Raw genomic sequence first — 21,735 nt, 5'->3', positions numbered from 1 at the left:
ACGAAGAACAAAGGATTTGCACACGCCCCGCTTCAAGCCAGAAGGAATATAAAGCAACGCAGCAACCTCCACCGGCAGAGTGAGCCTCTGGAGTTCATACAGATCACTTCTCCGAAGAAACCTCTTCGTACATACAATAACCATTGTACCAAATTGAACGAAAATAAATATCCTCTTTCAAACTACACAACACGTGTTTCGTTAGACCGGGATACGGTCAACATACCTTCCCTGTCTTACACTGGTGACCGCCGACTATTAAATTGGCTATCTTACACTGGTGACCCCCTCAACGAACGTTAGACCGGGATACGGTCAACATACCTTCCCTGTCTTACAGTCCCAACTCGCAGGAAGGTGACCGAACTCGACCATGTCATATAGCGAGCCGCCACACTCTTGTATCAACTGAACATAAATAAACGATCCTCTTACAAACACAAAAGTGTTTACATAGGCCGCGGGATACGGTCAACACACCTGCCCGCGTTCTACAATAATAATAAAAATCTCGTGAAAAATAGCATTCGTGCAATATCATTTGCGCAGTTTTCTGTACGCCGAATTTTCGTGGGCCGGGAGATTCGTGCACGCGAATTTCGTAGCGGTGAAATGATTGCAAACCACCAGCCTGCATGCTCTTTCGATTGGATTTTAACTGTTTGAAATTCAGCATTTACGAAAGCCGAGATATTCATGGGGTTGCGCAGATGACATTTCGATGTACATTGATGATTGGCAATTCTTAAAATTGAGTTGGATCTTTCTGGCAAGTTTAAAATGGCAAAAGCCGAGACAAAAGTACGAAATGAGCATGCGGGCGCTTGGTTTGCAATCGTTTGCAGCGCAGGGCTAAAAGTGGTCATGCACTTGGGCGAAACTCTAGAAGTGATGGCCACACTGAATTGCGGTCGGTTTTGTCATAGCGCTGGCCACACTGTTTGTGATTAGTCAGCTCAACATTAGGGTGCGGTCTGTCCGTTGCGGCCGTCTTTGCGATTTCTGTCTCCTTCGAATCCGTGTCGGCCTTCCGAAGATAATTCTCGATCCAGTTCGTCCATAGTCTTCGGTGAGCCCCACCCCACCCCACCCCACCCCACCCCACTCCACCCTCCGTGACTCCACACCCTGGATTCCCTTCGTAAATACTCCCGCGAATCCACACAGCTGTGACGTATTACCCTATTAAAAGGGCCCCCCACATACCACACCTGAAGTCGTCCATATTATTAAACAATATAAATGGCTATGGCTGTTTAATCCCTTTGAGTGATTGATTGATTATAAATAGATTCAGTTGTGAATTGACACATGTCTTTGTTCTACTTTCGGTTTCTATTGTCATTGCTTGTTGATCTCCATATACGTATTTATTTATATATCGTATTGTAAATATACCTCACATGAAATTATAATCAAATATTATAGCTCGATATCATGCGTTAATGAGTTTTGACTTCATTTTTATATCAAATATACACTATATATGTATTAGAATTAATCTATTTATGTTTATATCATTTTTTTATGTAATTTTATATTCTCGTGGTGAAAATTGCGTTTAAATCGACAGATGTTTGCTGTGAATTAAAAGGAAAAGTTTACCGTCTGTTCTTGTCCATATATGGTCATGTTTCGTCACCTTGTACGTTCCTAAAAAGTAAACATCTTAGTCACTGTCGACCTACTTATTTGCACTTGCACATGTGCACCGTTTCAATAACATTTCTCGAAGTGTAATTCGCATTAAAAAAAAAATGCATTATTCTTGTGTGTTGCAGATACAATATGTCTTCCCGCAAAGCAGCCGGTCGTCGTGGAACGACGAAGAAACGAGCCCAGAGAGCCACCAGCAATGTTTTCGCCATGTTCGATCAGGCTCAGATTGCCGAATTCAAAGAAGCCTTTAACATGATCGACCAAAATCGTGACGGTTTCGTAGATAAGGACGACTTGCACGATATGCTAGCGTCTTTAGGTATATATCTCTATCGGTTTTATATTTTCAATACAATTAATTATAAATGAAAATGTTAAAAAAAAATGATTTTGATTTGTAGGTAAAAATCCTACGGAAGACTATTTGGAAGGAATGATGAACGAAGCGCCCGGCCCTATTAATTTCACAATGTTTTTGACGCTCTTCGGTGAACGTCTGCAAGGCACCGATCCTGAAGATGTGATCAAGAATGCATTCGGGTACTATGTTTGTATATATTGACTAGGGATCCCAAAAATACCAACATTTCCCAATACCGATATCTAACGGTATTGATTTATTCAAGCAATTTGTGCAATAAAATTCATTTAATTACCAATTAAATATTAATCGATTAGTTGTAGGTTAATCAATAATTATTTTAATTTATTTATTATTTTCTTAATTATAAAATAATGCGTTGAGCCTTTTACACTGCGCGTATTAACGAACGGTTTGAGTCAAAAAACACTAAATATATTTATCCTTGATTTGAAGAATTTTTATTTGGAAAAATTAACTTTTCGATATTATTTTCTTTATTCAATCAATTTTCAAGTGAAAAAAATAGGTTTCCAAAAAAATTGTAAGGCGACGAGGATTCTCATTATTAACAGTCAAAATCAATATTTTATGTATTCGGAAATAGTCTCAAGTATAAATATGATATTTTGGGCATACTTTATCTTTGATTTTAAATTTATGATACTCTTAGCGGCTCCTTTGAATATCAGGTTAATTAACGATTTGAGTGCTGACGTCTTTTCTGTTGAAAGCCCGGCACGCTAAAAAATTCGCCAACATTTCCAACTGGTATTATTTAGAGATCCAATAGAAAGCAGGTATAAAAATTGTAGCTAATCCAAATAAACCCTAGATAACTACCGCCGAGGATTTCGAGTTTTGTAAAGGTGTGTTTCTAAGGTGATTCTCTAATATATCTTGCAACTATATAAAATAAACAAAATAAGTCTATTAATGAATGTATTTACCATCTTCTTCATTGTTGTTAAAATGTAATGCTCACAATCTACATAAATGCCAAGCCACAACCTTAAACACTCGGCAGTTAGGAATTTCCATCGGGGAATTCTGCTATGGTTATAAATTCAGAAATTCCAGTGTAAACCAGTCTTAATAAACATTGACTTGACGTGGATTACACGACCCATATTCAATGCATATTTTTTCAATGCTACCTGGAAAGGCTTAGCTTCTTGTTTACTTTGTACATGCTCAAAATACAACGCCTATCGGCGTTATACAGGCCCATGGACTTTTTAGCAAAATCCCGATTGGCTTTAGTCAACATTCAAAGGGATGTTGAGTGTTCTCTTAACTCATTCTTTGACTAATCCATACAAACTAGCCGATACAACGTTTTCTTCTAAATTCAAAACAATTTGCTTAACATAAAATTGAAATTATTACATTTCGTTACTACCGGTAGTCTATTTTGTACTACCAGTATTACCGAAGTTCGAATTTTGACTAAAAACCGGTAGAAACCGGTCGGATAGTATCGGTATTTGGAATCCCTAATATGGACGTATTATTATAAGGATCATGAATAATGTTTTGACATCATAAATCCTATAATAATAGTTGAGAGTAGCAAATATTTACTGTTTATTGAACTTGAAAACGTTCATCTGTATTATTCAATCATATTCATATGAGCCATTATATATGAAAGTCTACGTTTCTTCATTTCGAGAAAACATTAAATATAATGTTTTGTATTTAACAATATTTAAAAATACTGGTGAGCTGTAATACATTTATTCTGCTGTTCTGAGATTCTGGACATATCGAATTAAAAGAAGTGATAACAATTTGTGGATTAAGTCGAACAGAAATAGTGTGTTTGAAACTGAATATTGGATTTCAGCCATTTTCAAATATAACGGCTCATATGTACATTACATAATATTTCCGTTATCAGTTTGAAAATGCTCACTGTATGATTTTATGGTTTTTTTTTTATAGTTGTTTTGATGAGGAAAATAATGGTGTGATCAATGAGGAGCGTTTACGAGAACTGTTGACCACAATGGGTGACCGATTTTCTGATGAAGACGTTGACGAGATGTACAGAGAAGCACCGATCCGCATGGGAGGGCTGTTCGACTATGTTGAATTCACCCGTATTTTAAAACACGGCGCCAAGGAAAAGGACGAGCAATAATTTCCCATAGAGAATTCTGTTTTCGTTTAGATCTATAAAAATTTAAACCAATCAGTATATTATTCGTTTTTTTAAGTTTACTAATACGTATTCATAATTTTATAATACAATTCGGCATTCCTTTGCTTTTTTTTTTTTTAATGAATTTTATGTTCAAAATTTAAACGGATTTGTTCTAGCTTGTTTTATCATAAATCTTGTTTCTATTCCAAGTTGTACATTTTTTAGAGTTGTTTCACTTCGAATGTGTTGTATTTATATTATTACATTGCATTTCTTTTTCTTATGTTTTATGATAGTTTATTACAATCTAAAAAAATAAAAAAAATACAACATCTACTAATATACATACTTCTAAAAAATAGCCGCTGAAAAATTTGAATGTAACTAATTTATATATGTAGGATTGAAATAATGTTTTTTACATTTTTATTGAATAAAAATATTATAAATTCATTCTATATTATATATATATAATTTATTATTATCTACATACATATATCTAATCCTCATAAGTGAACATGTCGTTTGTGCCAATCTACAACTTCACGTTCTTGAGTTTGTATGTCTATCTTCACATCATTTGTGTCTGTGCGTACTCCGCCACAATTTCTTTTCAAATCAGTAGAGCTAAAATGATCATGAACTATTGGAGGTTTGTTCCAATTCCACATATTTTTAATGAACGCTGATCCTCGCTCTGCGATCATTATTGTAGGCGCAGCCGTATTGCCTGAACAATTAATATAATCAATAATAAAATATATTTAAAATCAAATAACACTATGAATATCAACTTACCTGATGGAACTATGGGCATAATTGAAGCGTCTATTACACGAAGACCTTTTATTCCGAACACTCTCAGTTCATTACTGACTACTGCTAATGAATCTTGCGGTGATCCCATTTTGCATGTACCGACTTGATGATTTTCCGGACCCGTTGCCACTTTAACCATACACCTCCAGTATGCATCAGTTCCCCACTCTCCTTGCGATGCGCACTCTGGGATTGGAGTTTTGTCTGCTTCTATTCCGTATTTTTCACTTAAAATCTAAAATTATAGAGCATCAACTAAAAACCTGAACGAATAAAATATTAAACGATTCAAATTACAACAAAAACCTTCGATTCGCCGAACTTTAACGCCATTTTTATGGACTCAACGAGCACGTCGATATCTTCCGGTTCGGTCAAATAATTAGGGTACATCAACGGAGGAGCAGTCGGGTCTTTGGATGCTAACGTTAAATATCCTCTACTTTTTGGGTGTAAATATACTGGTCGGATTCTGTGAGCGAATATGATATTAAATTGAAAATCTTATGATGTATACGTACATAATTGCAATTGCATGTCTATTTACGATATTGTGGTTTTTTCGTCTTCGTTATTCGTATTTAATGGTTCGAATAATTGACCTGTCCTCGAACAGCCGGCCAAATAGCCGCTGAAGAACATTTGAACGTCTGGGTGGTTTCCGTTAGGCTCTGCGTATTTAGAATTGAGAACTCCGGTCATCTAAAAATGTTTTAATATTAAATAAGAGAAATGTTTGTATGATATTTTGTTCTATTATTTGTTATGTTCACCTGCGATAGACCTGTTGATGATAGAGCTCCCGTTCTCTTCAACATGTACTCCATCGCCGTTGCCCAATTTAAAGATTGTGTAGCATTTTCTTTATTTAGTTTGAAGTCTACAAAGCTGGCTACGTGGTTATGTAAGTTTTTACCGACGCCTGGTAGGTGATGTATAACCGGAATGTTAAGTTTTGTCAGATCTTCTTTTGGTCCTATGCCCGAAAGGAGCAAAAGTTGGGGGGAATTCAATGCACCAGCTGATAGTATGACCTGATTAAATTTTTTTGTTAATGTTTAATTATTAAGTTTTTTTGTGATTTATTTAAAATTCTTTTGCATTCGGACGAACCTCTTTACTAGATTTTGCAACTTTTTTTTTGCCTTTATACATGAATTCTAAGCCGAACACGACTTTCGTTGTTGGATCTATAACTACCCGAGTTGCAGTGGAATTTAACATTACATGCAAATTACTCCTTCCACTTGCTGGCCGTAAAAAGGCTGTGGCTGTACTCATCCTACTACCATTTCTAAAAATATTAGATTTATTTATAAGACATTCTTATATTCAGAAATGTAGTTGAACAGGACATATTGCAAATATATAGGATTTTGACCACTAGTACTATTTTGTAACTTTAAAATCAAATATTCAACTATTATATGTAGACCTGTCATAAAATATTTCACCTATTATTTGTTTGGGCAGTGGTAAACCCTTTGAAGTTATCCCCGTTCAAATCATTCGTTACTCCGTATCCAATTTCCTCTGCTGCATTCAATATATCTTTTGCAATCGCTGGTTGATGAGGAAACTATGGTTCGAAAAATCATTAACAATTAATTATGTAGAATCTTGGGTCATAAATTATTATTCAATATTTACCTGTTGTGTAGTGAGGTAGCCTCCAGAGCCATGAAATTCTGATGAGACCAAAGTACCAATTTGCCTATTGTCTTCGGATACTTTGAAGAAGGGCAATACATCTTTCCATGCCCAACCACGAGCTCCAGATTTCTCCCAATCGTCATAGTCTCTTTTGTGACCTCGCATGTACATCATGCCGTTAGTCACACTGCAACCACCTATTGCGATATTTAATAACATACTTAGAATACACTAGAATTGTATGCATGTTGTGAAAGTAGTTGATTTTATTTTACCCAATACTTTTCCTCTTGTCCATGAGCATCTTTGTTCAGGTTCTCCCAAACAAGCGTTGGACTCTGGTTCGGTTCTATAGTTCCAATCCATCGCTGGGTCTCCCCAGTACGATGCTATCATTGATGGTACAGCAGCAGCTGGGGGCTCATCACCTCCAGCTTCCACAAGTAATACCTAAGAGTATGCAATTATTGAAAAAATTCGGAGGTTTGGAGATGAAGAACAATGAATTTTTATTAATAAAAATAATAACTTTTTATTCCAGACGATAGAGAGAATAGTGCAATACCCATCGTCCATATAAATAATACAAATGATAATAATATATGTACATATGATATTAAATAATATTGCGTAGTGGTGGGTTGAGGATCCAAATGAAAAGCCAAAGTCGCTTCACATCATTTATTGAATGATTCAGCACTCGTTCCAGAATCATCACTGTACCAAGAGTACCTCCTTTTAAAGGGAAAGTTGCCCACCACAGCTTCCCCGATCCATTTATTTATCCATTGTTTAGGCACGTACAGTTTTAAGTGAGTCTCACGCTCTCAGGTTCTGAGAATTCTACCAGCCACTTATTGCGTCCCGTTAGGCTAATTCGGGGGTCTCCATTGTTAAACGACCCTGTCTTTCAAAATTCCAAAAACGGACCTTCTGAGCTAGCTGCAGAAGTGAAATGGGAATGAAATTTAAAATTTTCTTCGGAAACCGTAAGAAGACGTCTTATGGAAGCTGGATTTGTATCTTTTGGTGAAATCATTTAACAATTTATCTTGTAAAGATGCATATTAATAAAAAAATGTCTATCTCAACGATTATTTACATATCATCTCAACAAAAAAAATCATCCGTTTAGGGTTGAAACCCCCGAATGCACTTGGACAGCGGATAATCCCCATAATGTTCCCACGTTACAATAATAATAATAAGGTCAATTTATGGCGGTTGGTGAAGGAGTGCCATCTACTCAGTGGTGTAGTCGGGCCAGGTCGCCGCCCTGGTACTTTGATATAAAAATTGTTTTTCGATTACAATTAGAAAATATTTTTGCTTATATTTGATATAAAATTTTGTATACCAAATATTATGAGCAGACTCTCGTTTCAACATTTGATGACTACTACTGTATTCTTATTCAAATGCCCATTTGAGTGCAGAAAAAAAATTAAAAAAACAGCCAAACAACAACCCATTGGAAAAGTTATAGACATAGAAATCGAATCATCTAACAAAATTTTCAGAACTGTATATTATATTGCAAAAAATAATAAGCCTTACTCAAGACCATTTTGATTGACTTTACAAATTAATTAGCAATTGATTTTTTTTATAAATATTTGTACTACCAATATTAGGATACATATTTTTTAAGTAACGAAAAAGCGGGGGGGGGGGGGGTCGTAAAAATTAAACACTGCCCTGGTACTTTTTTATTTAGCACTACACCACTGCATCTACTGAGCATACATACAGATAAGCAAACAATTTGCCGATAGTAATTTACTCGTCGATGAAGCTGATTTTCCAAATAAACAACTTCCAGTGGCGGCTCGTCCGTATGAGCTGCGGGACTGCAGTCCTCACAGTACAGTACAAATGCATGCTATTTTTGTCATCTACATGAGCTGCGGGGCTGCAGACCTCCCAGTATAGTACATATTCAAGATATTTTTTTTTTCATTCGATCACCGGTTTGGTTAACGAGCTACTACAGCCTGAATAATCTCTGCAGCCCCCCCGCTACGAAATCTCACGAGCCGTTACGTCAACTACCCTGATTAAACAACGGTTGAATGTCTTTATTTGATTCCATTCATCAAAGATTAATACTGTGACCTTCCTATAAAACTCGTAAAAAGATTTTAGTTAATTTTTTTTTGATTTAACAGTACATACATACATGTCTCTCATAATAGTTTACTTCTTTACTATGTGTGACTTTAAAGTTACGTTGTGTCATAGCTTTCGAGGCATTTAGGATGTAACGGCTCTTATATTCTGTATGCTAGCCGTTATATCCTAGATTCTAAATGTAGACCACATTCATCAATGGTGGAAGCGTGTACATATGCATAGTAAAAGGTATATATGTATATTAAATGATTTGAGATTTAAATGTCTAACGGCCGACATTTACAACACGCTAGCAGTATAATTAAAGCTGCTTCCTTCCATTGATCACGTCAAGTTCAAAATTAACCACTTCAAAGACCGGTTTGTAGGATTTTGTTATGTGAAACGAGAAGAGTGGTTAACGGTTGTGACAGTATACGAACAGGATCGCCTTTCGTTATACTGCCCCCAAATGAGGCCAAGAGTTCATCGCTCACCGAGTGTTTGGAATAAATTTTATTCCTATGAAAATGTTTAATTCAGCTTCGAAGCCTCACCTTCCATTTGGGGTTTTCGGAGAGTCTGGAGGCGACTACAGCCCCAGCAGTGCCCCCACCGGCGACGATGAAATCGTATTCGTAATCTGGTTCGGAGTGAGGTTTGACGCGGTTACAAGGATCTGAAAGGTCGCATCGTCCTCTGATGAAAGCCTCTAGTATGGTCATGAAAACCACGAAGTTTCCACCGCCGCAAGAGTTGGCCATGCTCGGTCCATACTCTGATAAAATGTCGCTCCTCACGCTGTAGCCTTTACAGCCACAAGTCTGAAAAAGAATTCTGAATGTACTGCATATAATAAGAAGACGTACATAGTTTTCTTAAATAGAACTAAGCCACACTGATATATTTTCTAAATGCCCAAATTCGAGAAGCTATTCCATACAACAAAGAAGTAAACTAAAAAAAAATGGTAAAAAAGTATCAACTGACACTTATTTTGTAATTGTTGATGGAATTTGAACATAAATTATAACAATAGAATTTCACAAAATATGTCAGTTAATGGGTTTTTATTGTCATCAATCATCATATATATAATGTACAAAATAAAAAAAGTTAAGTTGCGGATGTTAAAAGATTACTAATACGGGCTAGTTCCATTGTAAAAATTAAAGCTAAATAAAATTATTATTATAATAATATATTACCTCTCCAAAGGAGATATCCATGTTTTTGCTTTATAGTTTCTTCGAATCAATCTGAAATATATAATAAAGATGAGTTGTTTTCATTGAAAGGCACTTAAACTGACACCAGTTGTTTCATCGCGAATTTAACACTTGGCAAAATTGTATACCATTCTTCATTTTGATGATTTCGAGATTATAATATTTTCACTGGGTCTACCTCACGGGACCGAAAGTGAAAAGGTCGAAAAAGCAAACATCGGAGGGCAAAGATCGAAAGTCGAAAGATCAAAAAAAAAAGAGTGCATGGTAAACGTACTATGTATATATAATATATATCAGTGGCATGCGGTAAAATTATGTCTCTTTTGGTCATACAGCCTTGTTTAATGTGCGCGCGCAGGATACGGGAGGAAAAGACTGTTCCTCTTGTTCCTGTTGTATCCTGCTGGCGCATGTATATCTAACATGTATGTTGTATCCGCGCATATATGTTGTATCCTGCTCGCGCATGTATGTACATATATACTAACTATACTATACTAACTATACTATACTAACTAACTAACCGTTTTTCATATGTATGCATGATAAACGAATATTTTCGACTTTTTCACTTTGACTTTTTCACGGTCACCCATTTTCACTTTATCTACATATGTATGTAAATACATTCATACAGGGCCGGTGCGTGGCCTGTGGAAGCGGTGCTTGGCACAGAGGCGCGAGACCAAAAAAGGCGCCAAACTAGCTCAAAAAACTTTACATTTTGTGAAAAAAAAGTGTTAATATTAAATGGAACGAGATTTAAGAGTCTATACGTTACATCATTTATGGGATGGGCGCGAGAATAAAATTATAATCGACGAGCGGTCTGGTATTAAAAGTATAACTGAACAGGATGAAATGTCTTAAAGTGTAACAGAACTGAATGAAATATCTGAAAGGGTAACATAATGAAATGTCTGAAAGTGTAACTGAACAGGATGAAATGTCCGAAAGTGAATTGGGCATTTCAAAAAATGCAGCGGAGACCACAGGCAGCAATAATTTTTATAATATAACGGATTGGCCGGAAAAACTACAGAATAATCAAATTGAAACTACATATATTTTTGAAAGGACTAATCCAAGTTTTAATTCATTTTTACCCAAAAGACACTGTAGGGAGATCTTTTAACAAAATATATTTCCAACGAAGAACATTGGAGAATTTGCTTTGGCAAAAGTTGGTTATAACGATTTGAGACACATGACGGCTTTATTAAAGGGGCACGAGGGAAGCACTCGTCATTTTGCTTTTTATGAGAAGTAGAGTGGTTTAAAAAAGAGGCTTTAAACAAATCAAGCTATCGATTGTATAGCAAATAATTTATATTTGAGCGAGGTCAAACATTGGGATGAGTTGCTCAAAAGAATAATTTCAATTATTTTAACGATGGCCTATTGCATTTAGAGGGTACAATATTGCACTTAGAGGGTCTTCAGACAAACTATTCACCGAAAATAGCGATATATTTTTTTTAAATTATCGAGATTTTAATTTTAGAAACGGTTTTTTTTTTGTTAAAAACGGAATTTTTTTTAGAAAAGGCGCCAAAAATTGAACCGCACATACAAGAAAAATATGACGCGCCGGCCCTGCATACATACATACATATTCGAAGTATGGGTAGATTAAGTTTGTTGATCGTGAAAAATTTAGACTGAGTATTGATCCCTGATCACATTTTGATAGTGTTTAGAAAATGTGTATATGTGTGTAATCTAATATATGATTTCGAAAGAGACTTTGTATGTAAGTATGTATGTATATATGTAAGTATCTTTGGTTGGGAACTTCGTAAACAAAACAAAGTTTCTATGACGTTCAAAGTTCAATTGGTTGAATATTATATTTTTTTCGATTCAAATAAATTTAATAAAAAAACAAATGAATATTTACTATTAGATTCGCCATGTTTACGCCGTTTATATTACAAATACTGAGCGAAGCCGGGTAAAACAACTAGTTTATTATTAAGTCCATATGTAATTGAATTTTTTTTTTGAAAAATTTTGACATGGACATTTTTAATGGTATAGTTGCGTAGGGGCGAGTTCAGGATCCAAATAAAAGGCCAAATTCGCTTTGCAGCATTTATTGAATTATATGTACCTCCTTTTAATACATACATACATTGAATCATAAGGAAATAAACCACTAAACGCAGTGTAATAAAAAAAATGGTGTAAAAATATTTTTAAGCTATTGTTGCGTAGGGGTGGGTGCAGGATCCAAATGAAAGGCCAAAGCAGCAAATATTTAAATCTGTGTGTAATATAACAATCATCTAAAAAGTTAATGAGGAAGTTGATGAATATATGTATGTGAAACTATCGATGGTAATCAGTGTTCAGTCACGTATTTCATAGGAAAATTTCATGTTTGAGATTTCCATGATTCTTCAAACCGTGAAGAAAACTCTACAATTATGACGATTGTAAAATCACGAACTAATTATGACTATTGTGAATTCGATATACGACATTGATACTCATTTTTACACTAATTACGTGGTTCATTATCCCAGTATCGTGATAAAATGCTAATTAGGTATTACCATTAGCTTTGTTTCTATATACATAATCGAAAACCATTTTTCGTGTCGTGTTTTACAAAATGATTCTACAAAGACTTTTTGCGATTTTCAATAACAAAACGAACAAAGGACAACGAATTGGAAAAATAACAAGATGTAAAGAGGTCAGTTAATTGGATATGTAAAAGATGCTTTCAGGAGAAAAAAAAATAAACGTATTAAAATTTTAAATTACTTATTGTATAAAACAAAGGAAATCATGCAATTTTGTTGATTGTAAAGATGGATAAAAAAAATACTTTCTAAATATCAATAAGACAAAGCGAGGTAAAAATTCCTTTACTATTTTATATTTAACTAGTTGTTTTACCCGGCTTCGCTCAGTATTTGTAATATAAACAGCTTAAACATGGCGAATCTACTAGTTTCATTCGTTTTTTAATTAAATTCATTTGTTTTTTAATTAAATTTATACAATTCATTTGATAACATTTCATTTGATTAATACAATTCATTTGTTTTTTAATTAAATTTATTTGAATCGAAAAAAATATAATATTCAACCAATTGAATTGTCATCATAGAAACTTTGTTTTGTTTTCGAAGTTCCCAACCAAAGATACAAACATACAAAATCTCTTTCGAAATTATATATTAGATTATAGTACAAGATTTTAAAACGAATCAAATTCTTAATCTTGTATCAGTAAAATAACCGATCGCTGTCAATAAATAGCTGGTTTTTTAAATAGATTTTAAGAGATTCGAATCGCACCATTAACATCAAAAATTCATGCAATCGTGAAGAAGTTTAAATCGATAGAACCGTGTATAAAGACCTCGAAAGATATCACAGAAATCTTGATAAAAAGTAAAGGAAAAAAAACTCTATAAAAAGAGTGTTTCTGAGAACAATACGATTCGCATTTATCTGATATAATTTTCCGCGCGTAATGTATAAAAACAATATGACCAATCCATTACTTTGTTTACGTATTCGAGAAATATAAGAAGTATCAAAAACGAAATTCGATAATGACCTACACATATCGGCTATGAGAACGTTCTCGATACACGTTTTCACATATTTTGGATTTTCAATCCCGGATTGTGAAGATCAATACTTGTAACTCTAAGCGATTCTTTTTATAATATTTCAACATATGAGTATACTTCTAATCAGATTTTAGATGCGTCGAATCAATTGAGGAAAAACCCCATTTAATTAAGGCAAAATTTCCGTAACGACAAACATATCAGTAACTATTACTAAGTTTCAGTTTGATACGATTAACGGTATTCGAATCATCTTCAAAACACACGTAAACACTCACTTACAAATTAAAAAAAAATCTCGATTATGTTTTTTCAGTGTTCGTTCATAATTTATATAAAAAATAAACTGGAGAATTACTTTTGCCTCCCTTTGTACATATGTATATGTAGCCAAAATGAGACATGATATATTAATATATTGATGAATATACGTACATGGGAAAAAACCGTGAGAGAAGCTTCAGTAGTGATGATGTCGAAGCGAATGAAGGAGTAACTTGTATTATTGTCGTTTTTAACTTACAGACTCCTCTGGACAACGACTCTCAAACAGTTTGTTGAAGCGATGGATATATGTATGTATTATGATATAATACAATTTTTACATTAGTGATGAAAACATAACATGAAATAGTCATACAAAAGTGAATCCAATTACACTGTTCGACACGAAAAATGGTTCAGAGACGAGATATGACTTTTATTATAGATCTATGCCCAGTAAATACGAATCTGGTAATAAAAAATGTTGATTGGTTCAAGATTCGAGATTCGAACAGTGTTATTAGTTTTATGAAAGTTCTAAAAATACATAATTTTTTTTCATGCATAATTAGAAAATTTTACAATTCTGGTCGTTTCATTTTTCTTCCACTCCATTGTATGTAAAGTACAATTTTTCCATTTTTTATTTAGATTTTCCTTATTGTAGATAATACTGATTACAAAATAGGCTTGACAGATTGAGGAATAAATGTTTCATTGCTTATTACGGTACTACATACATATATGCGAGGTAATTGAATATATAAATCATAAAACATCTCGATTGATTGAATAAACTATATTTTATTAGAAAATAATATTAAATAGGACTTTGGAAAAGATCGATAAGTAAGTTGAATTACTTAGTTTTATATTCTAGCTGTATTATTTTGATTAAAAATATTTTTTTCTATAGCAACGTTATCATTAAAGCCCGGACCCAGAGCGTGCCGCGTATTGTTCAAATGTTGTAAATGCATTGTTAAAGGTTTGCCGAACCTTTTTTACAAAGGATTTACAACAATGCAACAATGAGCGGCCCCTTGGCTATCCTACCTCTAGTTATCATCTCACTTAACCCTTTGAGTGCTGACGTCTTTTCTGTTGAAAGCCCGCCACGCTGAAAATTTCGCCAACATTTCCAACTAGAATTATTTAGAAATCCAATCGAAGCAGGTTTAAAAATTGTAGCTAATCCAAACAAACCCTAGATAACTACCGCCGAGGATTTCGAGTTTTGTAAAGGTGTGTTTAGACCAGAGAAATGTAATATTAATAGAAGTGGCTTTAGGTGTTCTTTTGTTGTCAAATGACATTCTGTCCACGGACAGATCTAAATAATTTTAGCATCAGTCGTATTTGACGCTTGTTGCTCGACGTATGTCCGATAAAAACTTCTCTGTTTGTTTATATTACTCGCAAGATGGGCAAGCATTGGTAAAAATTGCACAATACAATTCAAAAACACACAATAAACAACATTTTTATAAGTAAATTGATCCGATTGTATTCCGTGCGATGTAGCGTATTTATAGAGACGTACCGCGTAAAATTGACAATAATTATTTATTCGTAAGAGCCCCTCTATTATTATTACATCTCTCTGGTTTAGACTCTATAATATATCTTGTAATAATATAAAATAAAGAAAAGAAGTCTATTAATGAATGTATTTTTCCAAAACTAGTTTCATCTTCTACATTGTTGTTAAAATGTAATGCTCACAATCTAAATGCCAAGCCACAATCTAAAATGCTCGGCAGTTACGGGTTTTCATCGACAAATTCTGCTATGGTTATAAATTTAGAAATTCCGGTGTGAACCAGTATTTATAAACATTGACACGGATTACACGACCCATGTTCAATGCATTTTTTTTTCAATTTTACCTGGAAATGCTAAGCGGGTAGTATTCTTGTTTATTTTTTACATACTCAAAAAACAACGACTATCGGTGTTTTTCAGTCTCATGGACTTGTTGGCGTTGGTCAGCATTCAAAGGGTTAAGAGCCACGATAGTCAAACTGTGGTAAGTTTTGAAATTTAAAACAGGTGTTACGTAATTTTATTTTTGAAGGAAAATTATTAATTATGCCGTTACAAAGATAATGTTAATTTTGAACAAATATAAATATTAGGCATATGCAATGGACACATAGATATATAATACACATAGATCCGCCCTCACGCTTTATACTGGTCTCCATTTTGGCGCATGCACAGTTTCAGTAGGTAGGTAGGTACCGCTGCGTCGTAGGGAAAAAAACCTTTTTTTTCCCAACTTCCCCGCTAGTTAAACCCCCCGCACCCCTCAGTTAGTGAAGACAAGATCTCCGACCAAAATCACACGTCAGGGCCCATCTAGTGTATTATACATCAATGAATAGACACTCGGATTTGGATTGCGCATCGCATGTATCAATTTTTCATTTATTACATACCTACTTCTGCTTTTCTTTCCTTTTTTCCGTAAATATTTGAATGGCCAATGATTGCATTATCATTTACAAGTACGTTAGTATACGCACGTGAAAAACAGCTCTTTTATGTTGATTTGTTGTAGCAAAAACTTTATATATAAATACCAAACTATTGTATTTACACGTAATTTATGAAATCATTATCACCACGATTGCTTTGATAATGAATTTTAATTATCCGAATCATCTTTGTAGTCAATTACTGTGGACTTTTGCTATATTCTCTAGTCAAGGAAAAATATGAGGTCATAAAACCACCAGTTTTATTCCACATTATCGGGTATTTGATGACATGTATCGTTGACACGAACATTCAATAACCAATTATTGGCCGAATGGAATGAGTTGATGATCGAATATAACGTTACCTTTGGATATACAATATCATTTCATATTATCGTTTATTTAAATTTACTATTTTTATCAGTATTATAAAATATAGTAGAATATTAAACAAAGTTTTTCTATAATTGAAGTTTTAAGAAGCGAATTGCACAAACCCTATTAAGATTAGGGTTAATATGGATATATTGATTTTATTATTTTGTATTTAGAAAGTGTAGGAATAATTTACAGTTTCGCTTCTCGGTTGAATAGCATAAAAACTTGACGCTTGAATCCTACCATAACATCAATGAGCAAAAGTTCACTGAACTAACAGGTTGATAATTTGATTACGATCGGAAAAAAAAATTACAAGGCTTTAAAAACTCCTTGAATAACTGTACATACACAGAGCATATGCATTCCGATACGTATATGTATATATATAATATAAATTTATTATTTTCCTTATATATAAAAAAGTGGTTTTCAATCTTTGAAATATGAATAGGAAGGATTTGGTAAATTTTATTAATGAATTTAGAATTTTGGATCAGGGTTATTTAATAATAAAAAAAAAATCGTTTCATATTTGTACTAATAAATGGGCAATATAAATGGATATATAAAAATTTGCTATAAATGAAGACTAAAGAGACTCATTACATTCTTTGCAATATTTATACATATACAGATTAAAATGGTAACTGAAATCAGTACATAAACATAACTAATATAATAAATGAAAGTATGTATATGTGAATAGCACAATAATAATTGTTAAATATCGACACATTCAAAATTCGGAAATATATATATTATGCATTTTGTGATGTCAGATAAAAGTATAAAAAAATTAGTTTTATTATCTGATAATAAATGTTTTGGAAGCTGAATTGATTTACTAGCATCTTATAATAATGGAGACTCATGAATTATGCAAATTTATGTATAGTGTTAATCGAGATCTACTAAGTAGTCAGGTAACACAATTAATAAAATATCAAAGTGCGGAGCTAAAGTAATAATTGAGTTCTAATTACATATTTCTTAAATTTTAAAATGACAATTTCTTTGATAATAAAAATTTAGTGACAAAATCGATAAAGCATATATATATATATAAAAAAAAAAAAACGAATACATCATAAAAATTAAGTCACATACGAGTGATTATCCTTGATTAGTTATTTTTCAACACAAATTTAGAAACAATTAATATAATTCGATAAGATTATCGAACAAAACACAAAATTCGATTTTCATACAAAACTTTGTAAAAAAATATTTAGAGGACACGTTAATATATTAACTGCGGTGTCACTTAAATTTATCCTAAAAAATGAAAATAAAATATAACAAAAATAAACACTACATTTATGATTGCATCAATATTATTGATTTTAATATTATGTGTGTATGTATGTAAATGCGACAAATTAATTATCCTTCGATCACATTGAAAAGTAATGAAGGCTTTAAAATGCCTATGCAAAATCTGCATACTTTTAGTTTACATAAGTACAGTGATATCAAATGGTAGAAAATTTCATAAGTATAATTATGCAAGAGAAATTATGTGAGAAATTCATGATTTTTTGACCGGATTATTGAGCCAATGTTCCCATCGGATCCCAGGCGGGTAATGTCACAGGCTCTAGATTAAAGACGCTGAGAACCTCGGCAGGTACATACTTTTTATCACACACCACCTGAAAGAAAACGTTTTGAATTTAATTAAAAATTAATATCATTTTACCCAATCATGAATCATATTGTACATACCTCAAAAACAAATTCCTTGAACCAATCAGCAGTGAGCAACAAATATCCTTTTTCCCCTCGTTCTTCACCCCAAGAGTTTTCCACGCGGAATTTAGTAGCTACTTCATTTCCCTTAAACATAACAAAAAAAACGTTAAAACATTAATATTTTACATATTCTCATTGATTTTTTTAATTATAAAACCAATAAAACGCTAACAGATACAGCTGTAAACACCATAGCATGAGTCATGCTAGATTCTCCATATATAACTCTATCAGCTTTAGTCAAAGTAGTTTGGATATCAGTTCCGAAAACCAGCGAAAAATCATGTCTGGAATATAATAATAAAATGTATACATCGTCATAGCATATTTATCGTACAGCATATTTCAAATCACTTCAAGCCGACTAACATTTTCAGATCTTCGAGCCCCAATTTCCCAGCAAATCTTTTGGTGACTTCGCATCCGAACCAAACTGCTTCACCTGCCTTAATGCTATCAGCGGCTACTCTAAAAATATTGTACAAAATTTGAATTATATCAAGAATTAAACTTAAGTTAATTTCAGGTCGTAAAACAAATACACACTTCATCAAAAGCGAAGCGGGTTGATTGTTATAAAGTGTTCTTCTTCCTCCGACAACGTTTCCCAATAAATCAACAGTGTACAACAGTCCGTATTTGTGATTTGGACGCGGATCCGTCACTAAGCATACCTGGAAAATAAATAATCGCGTAACAATGCATAATAAAATGAATCAATGTGCATTAAGTAATGAAGGTGACCTTATCATTAACGTCAAACACAGGTTTGACGTAAGTCTCGTAAAATGCAACCGGTGTGATGGGTCCTACAGATTTGTATTGCTTTGATTTCGTGTAGTATTCCCAAACGAATTCTTCCGGAGGGATACCTAATGAAAATTTAAATGATACATGATGTATAGTAGTACTTATGGATAAATATTGCAAATTTTTTGTATGCTACTTATCACGTGGAAGTAAATAGTTTTTTTTAGATAATAGATAGAGATTGATTTAAATAAGCCAAGGGTGAAAATGTTTTCAATACGATCATTAAACACGCAATAAATGTTAAAATAAAAAAAATGTATTGAAACAAGGCTATCGCAATAGAACGACATTGACAAATAAGAAGTGTCTGCTCTTCGAGTCGTCAGCGTAAGAAACTTAAGGTATAAATAACTCAAATTAATTGTCACATGTGATTATTCCGAAAAAAATGATGCAACACTAATATATCAATCGCAAAAATAACAAAACAGCTTTACACGTGTGCAATTATAAGTCATAGTACACAATTGGATTGTGTTTCGTGTCCAATTTAATACCCATGTGCATTCACCTAGGTTAGAAAAGAACAGTCACAATGGAAGAAATTGTATTTTTTTCTTATAATGTATACTGAATGACATAATGATTAAATTACACAAAAAAGAAATTTATGAAAAAGCTTGGGTGTACCTCAGTGTGAATAAAATATGTAAATTCAATTTAGAAGAAAATGAGACGTGTCTTTCTCAGATAATATCATATTGTTTATTTGCTGATTATACATTATGTACATATATGCACAGCAAGTTTTACAATTGTTATTTATCGCCACAGTATCATGTAACAGCATTACGCATACGCGAAATAAGAGTATGAAATATGTTGCAAAATTTTATTTGCAATAAGTTTATCAACCCGATTGAAGGATTTCTTCTGTACAATATGTGGTAAAAAATATATATGTACATATACATATATTATACTCACTGAGACAGATAGAAACTATTCTATAAATTATTGCTGTTTGTTTATCAATAGTAGCTTGAATTTCCGATTCTGCTGCGCCCGATTCCACTAAATCACGTAGAACCTTAGCGAACTCACGTAACTGAAAAATCAACGTATGTTGTTATTTTTAAACAATAATAAAAAAAAACAGCAGTCTATATAGAAGTTAATACTTTAGATTTTAGCATTGCGTTCATGTGCTGGCTGCATTCGCAGCTGAATGATTCGGGAAAACATTTCTTTGGCATTACGCCATATTTATTCACAAGATTTACAATCATATCCCATTGTCCACCGTCGCAAGATGGATCCTGCAAATTCATTCAAAACTGAAATCAAATCCATTATAAATTATATTACAATCAAATTTTATATAAATAGATGATTACATTGAGTAAAAATGCAACAAGTCGCCCATCTACTTTTTCGCCTCTTCTTGCAGTTTCGACAATAGAATTTAACCAGTAATGGCATCGTTCTATTTTATCCCAAAAGAAGAGATAGCTGAAATTTTAAATTTCATTTTTAGTATATTATTCTACGGAATGATTTGCTGGTGTGAATAAAATAAAATATACCCTTGCGAAAATTCGAATTCTTCTATGGAGTGTTGCTTCATAAAAGGCAACCTCATAACATTGAGTGCGGCAAAAAGCCAACATCTTCCAGATGTTTTTTGATTGGTCACCGGCTTACCTTCGGTTTCTACCTGAAATTTTCATGTTTTTTTTTTTTTTTAATAAATTGGAATAAATTCAATTGTAATACATACATATATATGTTGAATGCAATTTAAAAAATACCTTGTATTCGAAAACATGTTGAGAGATTTCGATTTGTGTCCTGGAAAGGCAGGCATCGAAAGGATCGATTTTTGTACAAACATTTCTAGCTACAAGATTTATAGGAGTGCTTTCGAACTCCTTTCGAAGTTTTGATAATGTTTCAGCAGTGAGTGATTCTGAAAAAAAAATTTATACCTTTAAATTTGTATGCAAATAAATTTACCAGTGTTGCAAAAATCAATTGAATGAATTAATATCGAGACAAATTTACGGTGTCATAAATTAATAAACGTAAATTATATAATTGAAATAATCACGAAAGAAAGTTTTCAAGTCATGGACGCGAGAAAGTGTGCGGTAATGGCCGCGAATGCGGACGCATTTCGACCGCAGTGGGATGAAATTGACAAAATAAATAAGTTGACGGAAAGGAAAAAAGAGTGGTCAGAAGTGGTTTGAAATGTACCGGAAGTGGAGAAACTTACGGGTAGCCATTGGTTGAGCCGAGACAGGCTTTCCGAAACCTCCACTGATTTCACTGATGCCTGTTCGAGCGCTCACGCCGACTGATCGCCGATCACTGATCGCCGTTCGCCGCTCACCGCTCACCACCCACCACACACCGCACGCCGCTCACCGCTCGCCTCACTACTCTACTGCTCGCCGCTGTCTCCGCTTTCTATACTAGCGCCCACTCCAAGCACCCTTCTTTCCAACCATAGCAGCAATTG

The 21,735-nt window shown here is 33.5% G+C and overlaps 5 protein-coding genes across 5 annotated transcripts in view; 1 reads left to right on the top strand and 4 right to left on the bottom strand.

Annotated features, from left to right (window-relative positions):
- Positions 1-21,735, bottom strand: part of LOC143920219 (queuosine 5'-phosphate N-glycosylase/hydrolase) — a 529,776-nt gene that overhangs the window by 317,413 nt on the left and 190,628 nt on the right. The gene's annotated exons all lie outside the window — the stretch shown is intronic.
- Positions 1-21,735, bottom strand: part of LOC143920212 (uncharacterized) — a 262,942-nt gene that overhangs the window by 239,212 nt on the left and 1,995 nt on the right. The gene's annotated exons all lie outside the window — the stretch shown is intronic.
- Positions 865-4,637, top strand: sqh (Myosin regulatory light chain sqh). The gene is made up of 4 exons (XM_077441884.1): positions 865-1,069; positions 1,782-1,978; positions 2,061-2,199; positions 3,968-4,637. The coding sequence occupies exons 2-4, from the start codon at positions 1,789-1,791 to the stop codon at positions 4,164-4,166; spliced, it is 528 nt and encodes a 175-aa protein (XP_077298010.1). The 5' UTR covers positions 865-1,069; positions 1,782-1,788; the 3' UTR covers positions 4,167-4,637.
- Positions 4,590-14,064, bottom strand: LOC143919528 (glucose dehydrogenase [FAD, quinone]-like). Its single transcript, XM_077441883.1, has 12 exons — positions 14,014-14,064; positions 9,962-10,012; positions 9,311-9,577; positions 6,917-7,091; positions 6,639-6,838; positions 6,443-6,567; positions 6,102-6,282; positions 5,762-6,022; positions 5,536-5,690; positions 5,295-5,460; positions 4,968-5,223; positions 4,590-4,899 (listed from the first exon to the last, which is right to left on the bottom strand). Exons 2-12 carry the CDS (start codon positions 9,980-9,982, stop codon positions 4,676-4,678), a joined length of 2,031 nt encoding a protein of 676 aa, XP_077298009.1. The 5' UTR covers positions 9,983-10,012; positions 14,014-14,064; the 3' UTR covers positions 4,590-4,675.
- Positions 18,071-21,687, bottom strand: LOC143920618 (bleomycin hydrolase-like). Its single transcript, XM_077443565.1, has 13 exons — positions 21,490-21,687; positions 21,023-21,180; positions 20,798-20,928; positions 20,609-20,723; positions 20,393-20,530; positions 20,199-20,319; positions 19,203-19,330; positions 19,005-19,132; positions 18,828-18,926; positions 18,631-18,745; positions 18,432-18,542; positions 18,175-18,358; positions 18,071-18,133 (listed from the first exon to the last, which is right to left on the bottom strand). The coding sequence occupies exons 1-12, from the start codon at positions 21,497-21,499 to the stop codon at positions 18,254-18,256; spliced, it is 1,359 nt and encodes a 452-aa protein (XP_077299691.1). The 5' UTR covers positions 21,500-21,687; the 3' UTR covers positions 18,071-18,133; positions 18,175-18,253.

This window comes from Arctopsyche grandis, chromosome 12, assembly GCF_051622035.1.
Source record: "Arctopsyche grandis isolate Sample6627 chromosome 12, ASM5162203v2, whole genome shotgun sequence".
NCBI lineage: Eukaryota > Metazoa > Arthropoda > Insecta > Trichoptera > Hydropsychidae > Arctopsyche > Arctopsyche grandis.
This window is presented reverse-complemented; position numbering and strand designations above follow the sequence as displayed.

Excerpts from the sequence above, each read along its gene's own strand:
- sqh (XM_077441884.1), top strand. The coding sequence starts at position 1,789 with ATGTCTTCCCGCAAAGCAGCCGGTCGTCGTGGAACGACGAAGAAACGA. Across the intron at positions 1,979-2,060 it reads CGATATGCTAGCGTCTTTAG|GTAAAAATCCTACGGAAGAC; the intron begins GTATATATCTCT and ends TTTGATTTGTAG. Across the intron at positions 2,200-3,967 it reads GTGATCAAGAATGCATTCGG|TTGTTTTGATGAGGAAAATA; the intron begins GTACTATGTTTG and ends TTTTTTTTATAG.
- LOC143919528 (XM_077441883.1), bottom strand. The coding sequence starts at position 9,982 with ATGGATATCTCCTTTGGAGAG. Across the intron at positions 6,023-6,101 it reads TTGCAAAATCTAGTAAAGAG|GTCATACTATCAGCTGGTGC; the intron begins GTTCGTCCGAAT and ends AAATTTAATCAG. Across the intron at positions 5,691-5,761 it reads CATCAACAGGTCTATCGCAG|ATGACCGGAGTTCTCAATTC; the intron begins GTGAACATAACA and ends AAACATTTTTAG.
- LOC143920618 (XM_077443565.1), bottom strand. Across the intron at positions 20,531-20,608 it reads TTGTTGCATTTTTACTCAAT|GATCCATCTTGCGACGGTGG; the intron begins GTAATCATCTAT and ends ATGAATTTGCAG. Across the intron at positions 19,331-20,198 it reads AATAGTTTCTATCTGTCTCA|GTATCCCTCCGGAAGAATTC; the intron begins GTGAGTATAATA and ends AATTTTCATTAG.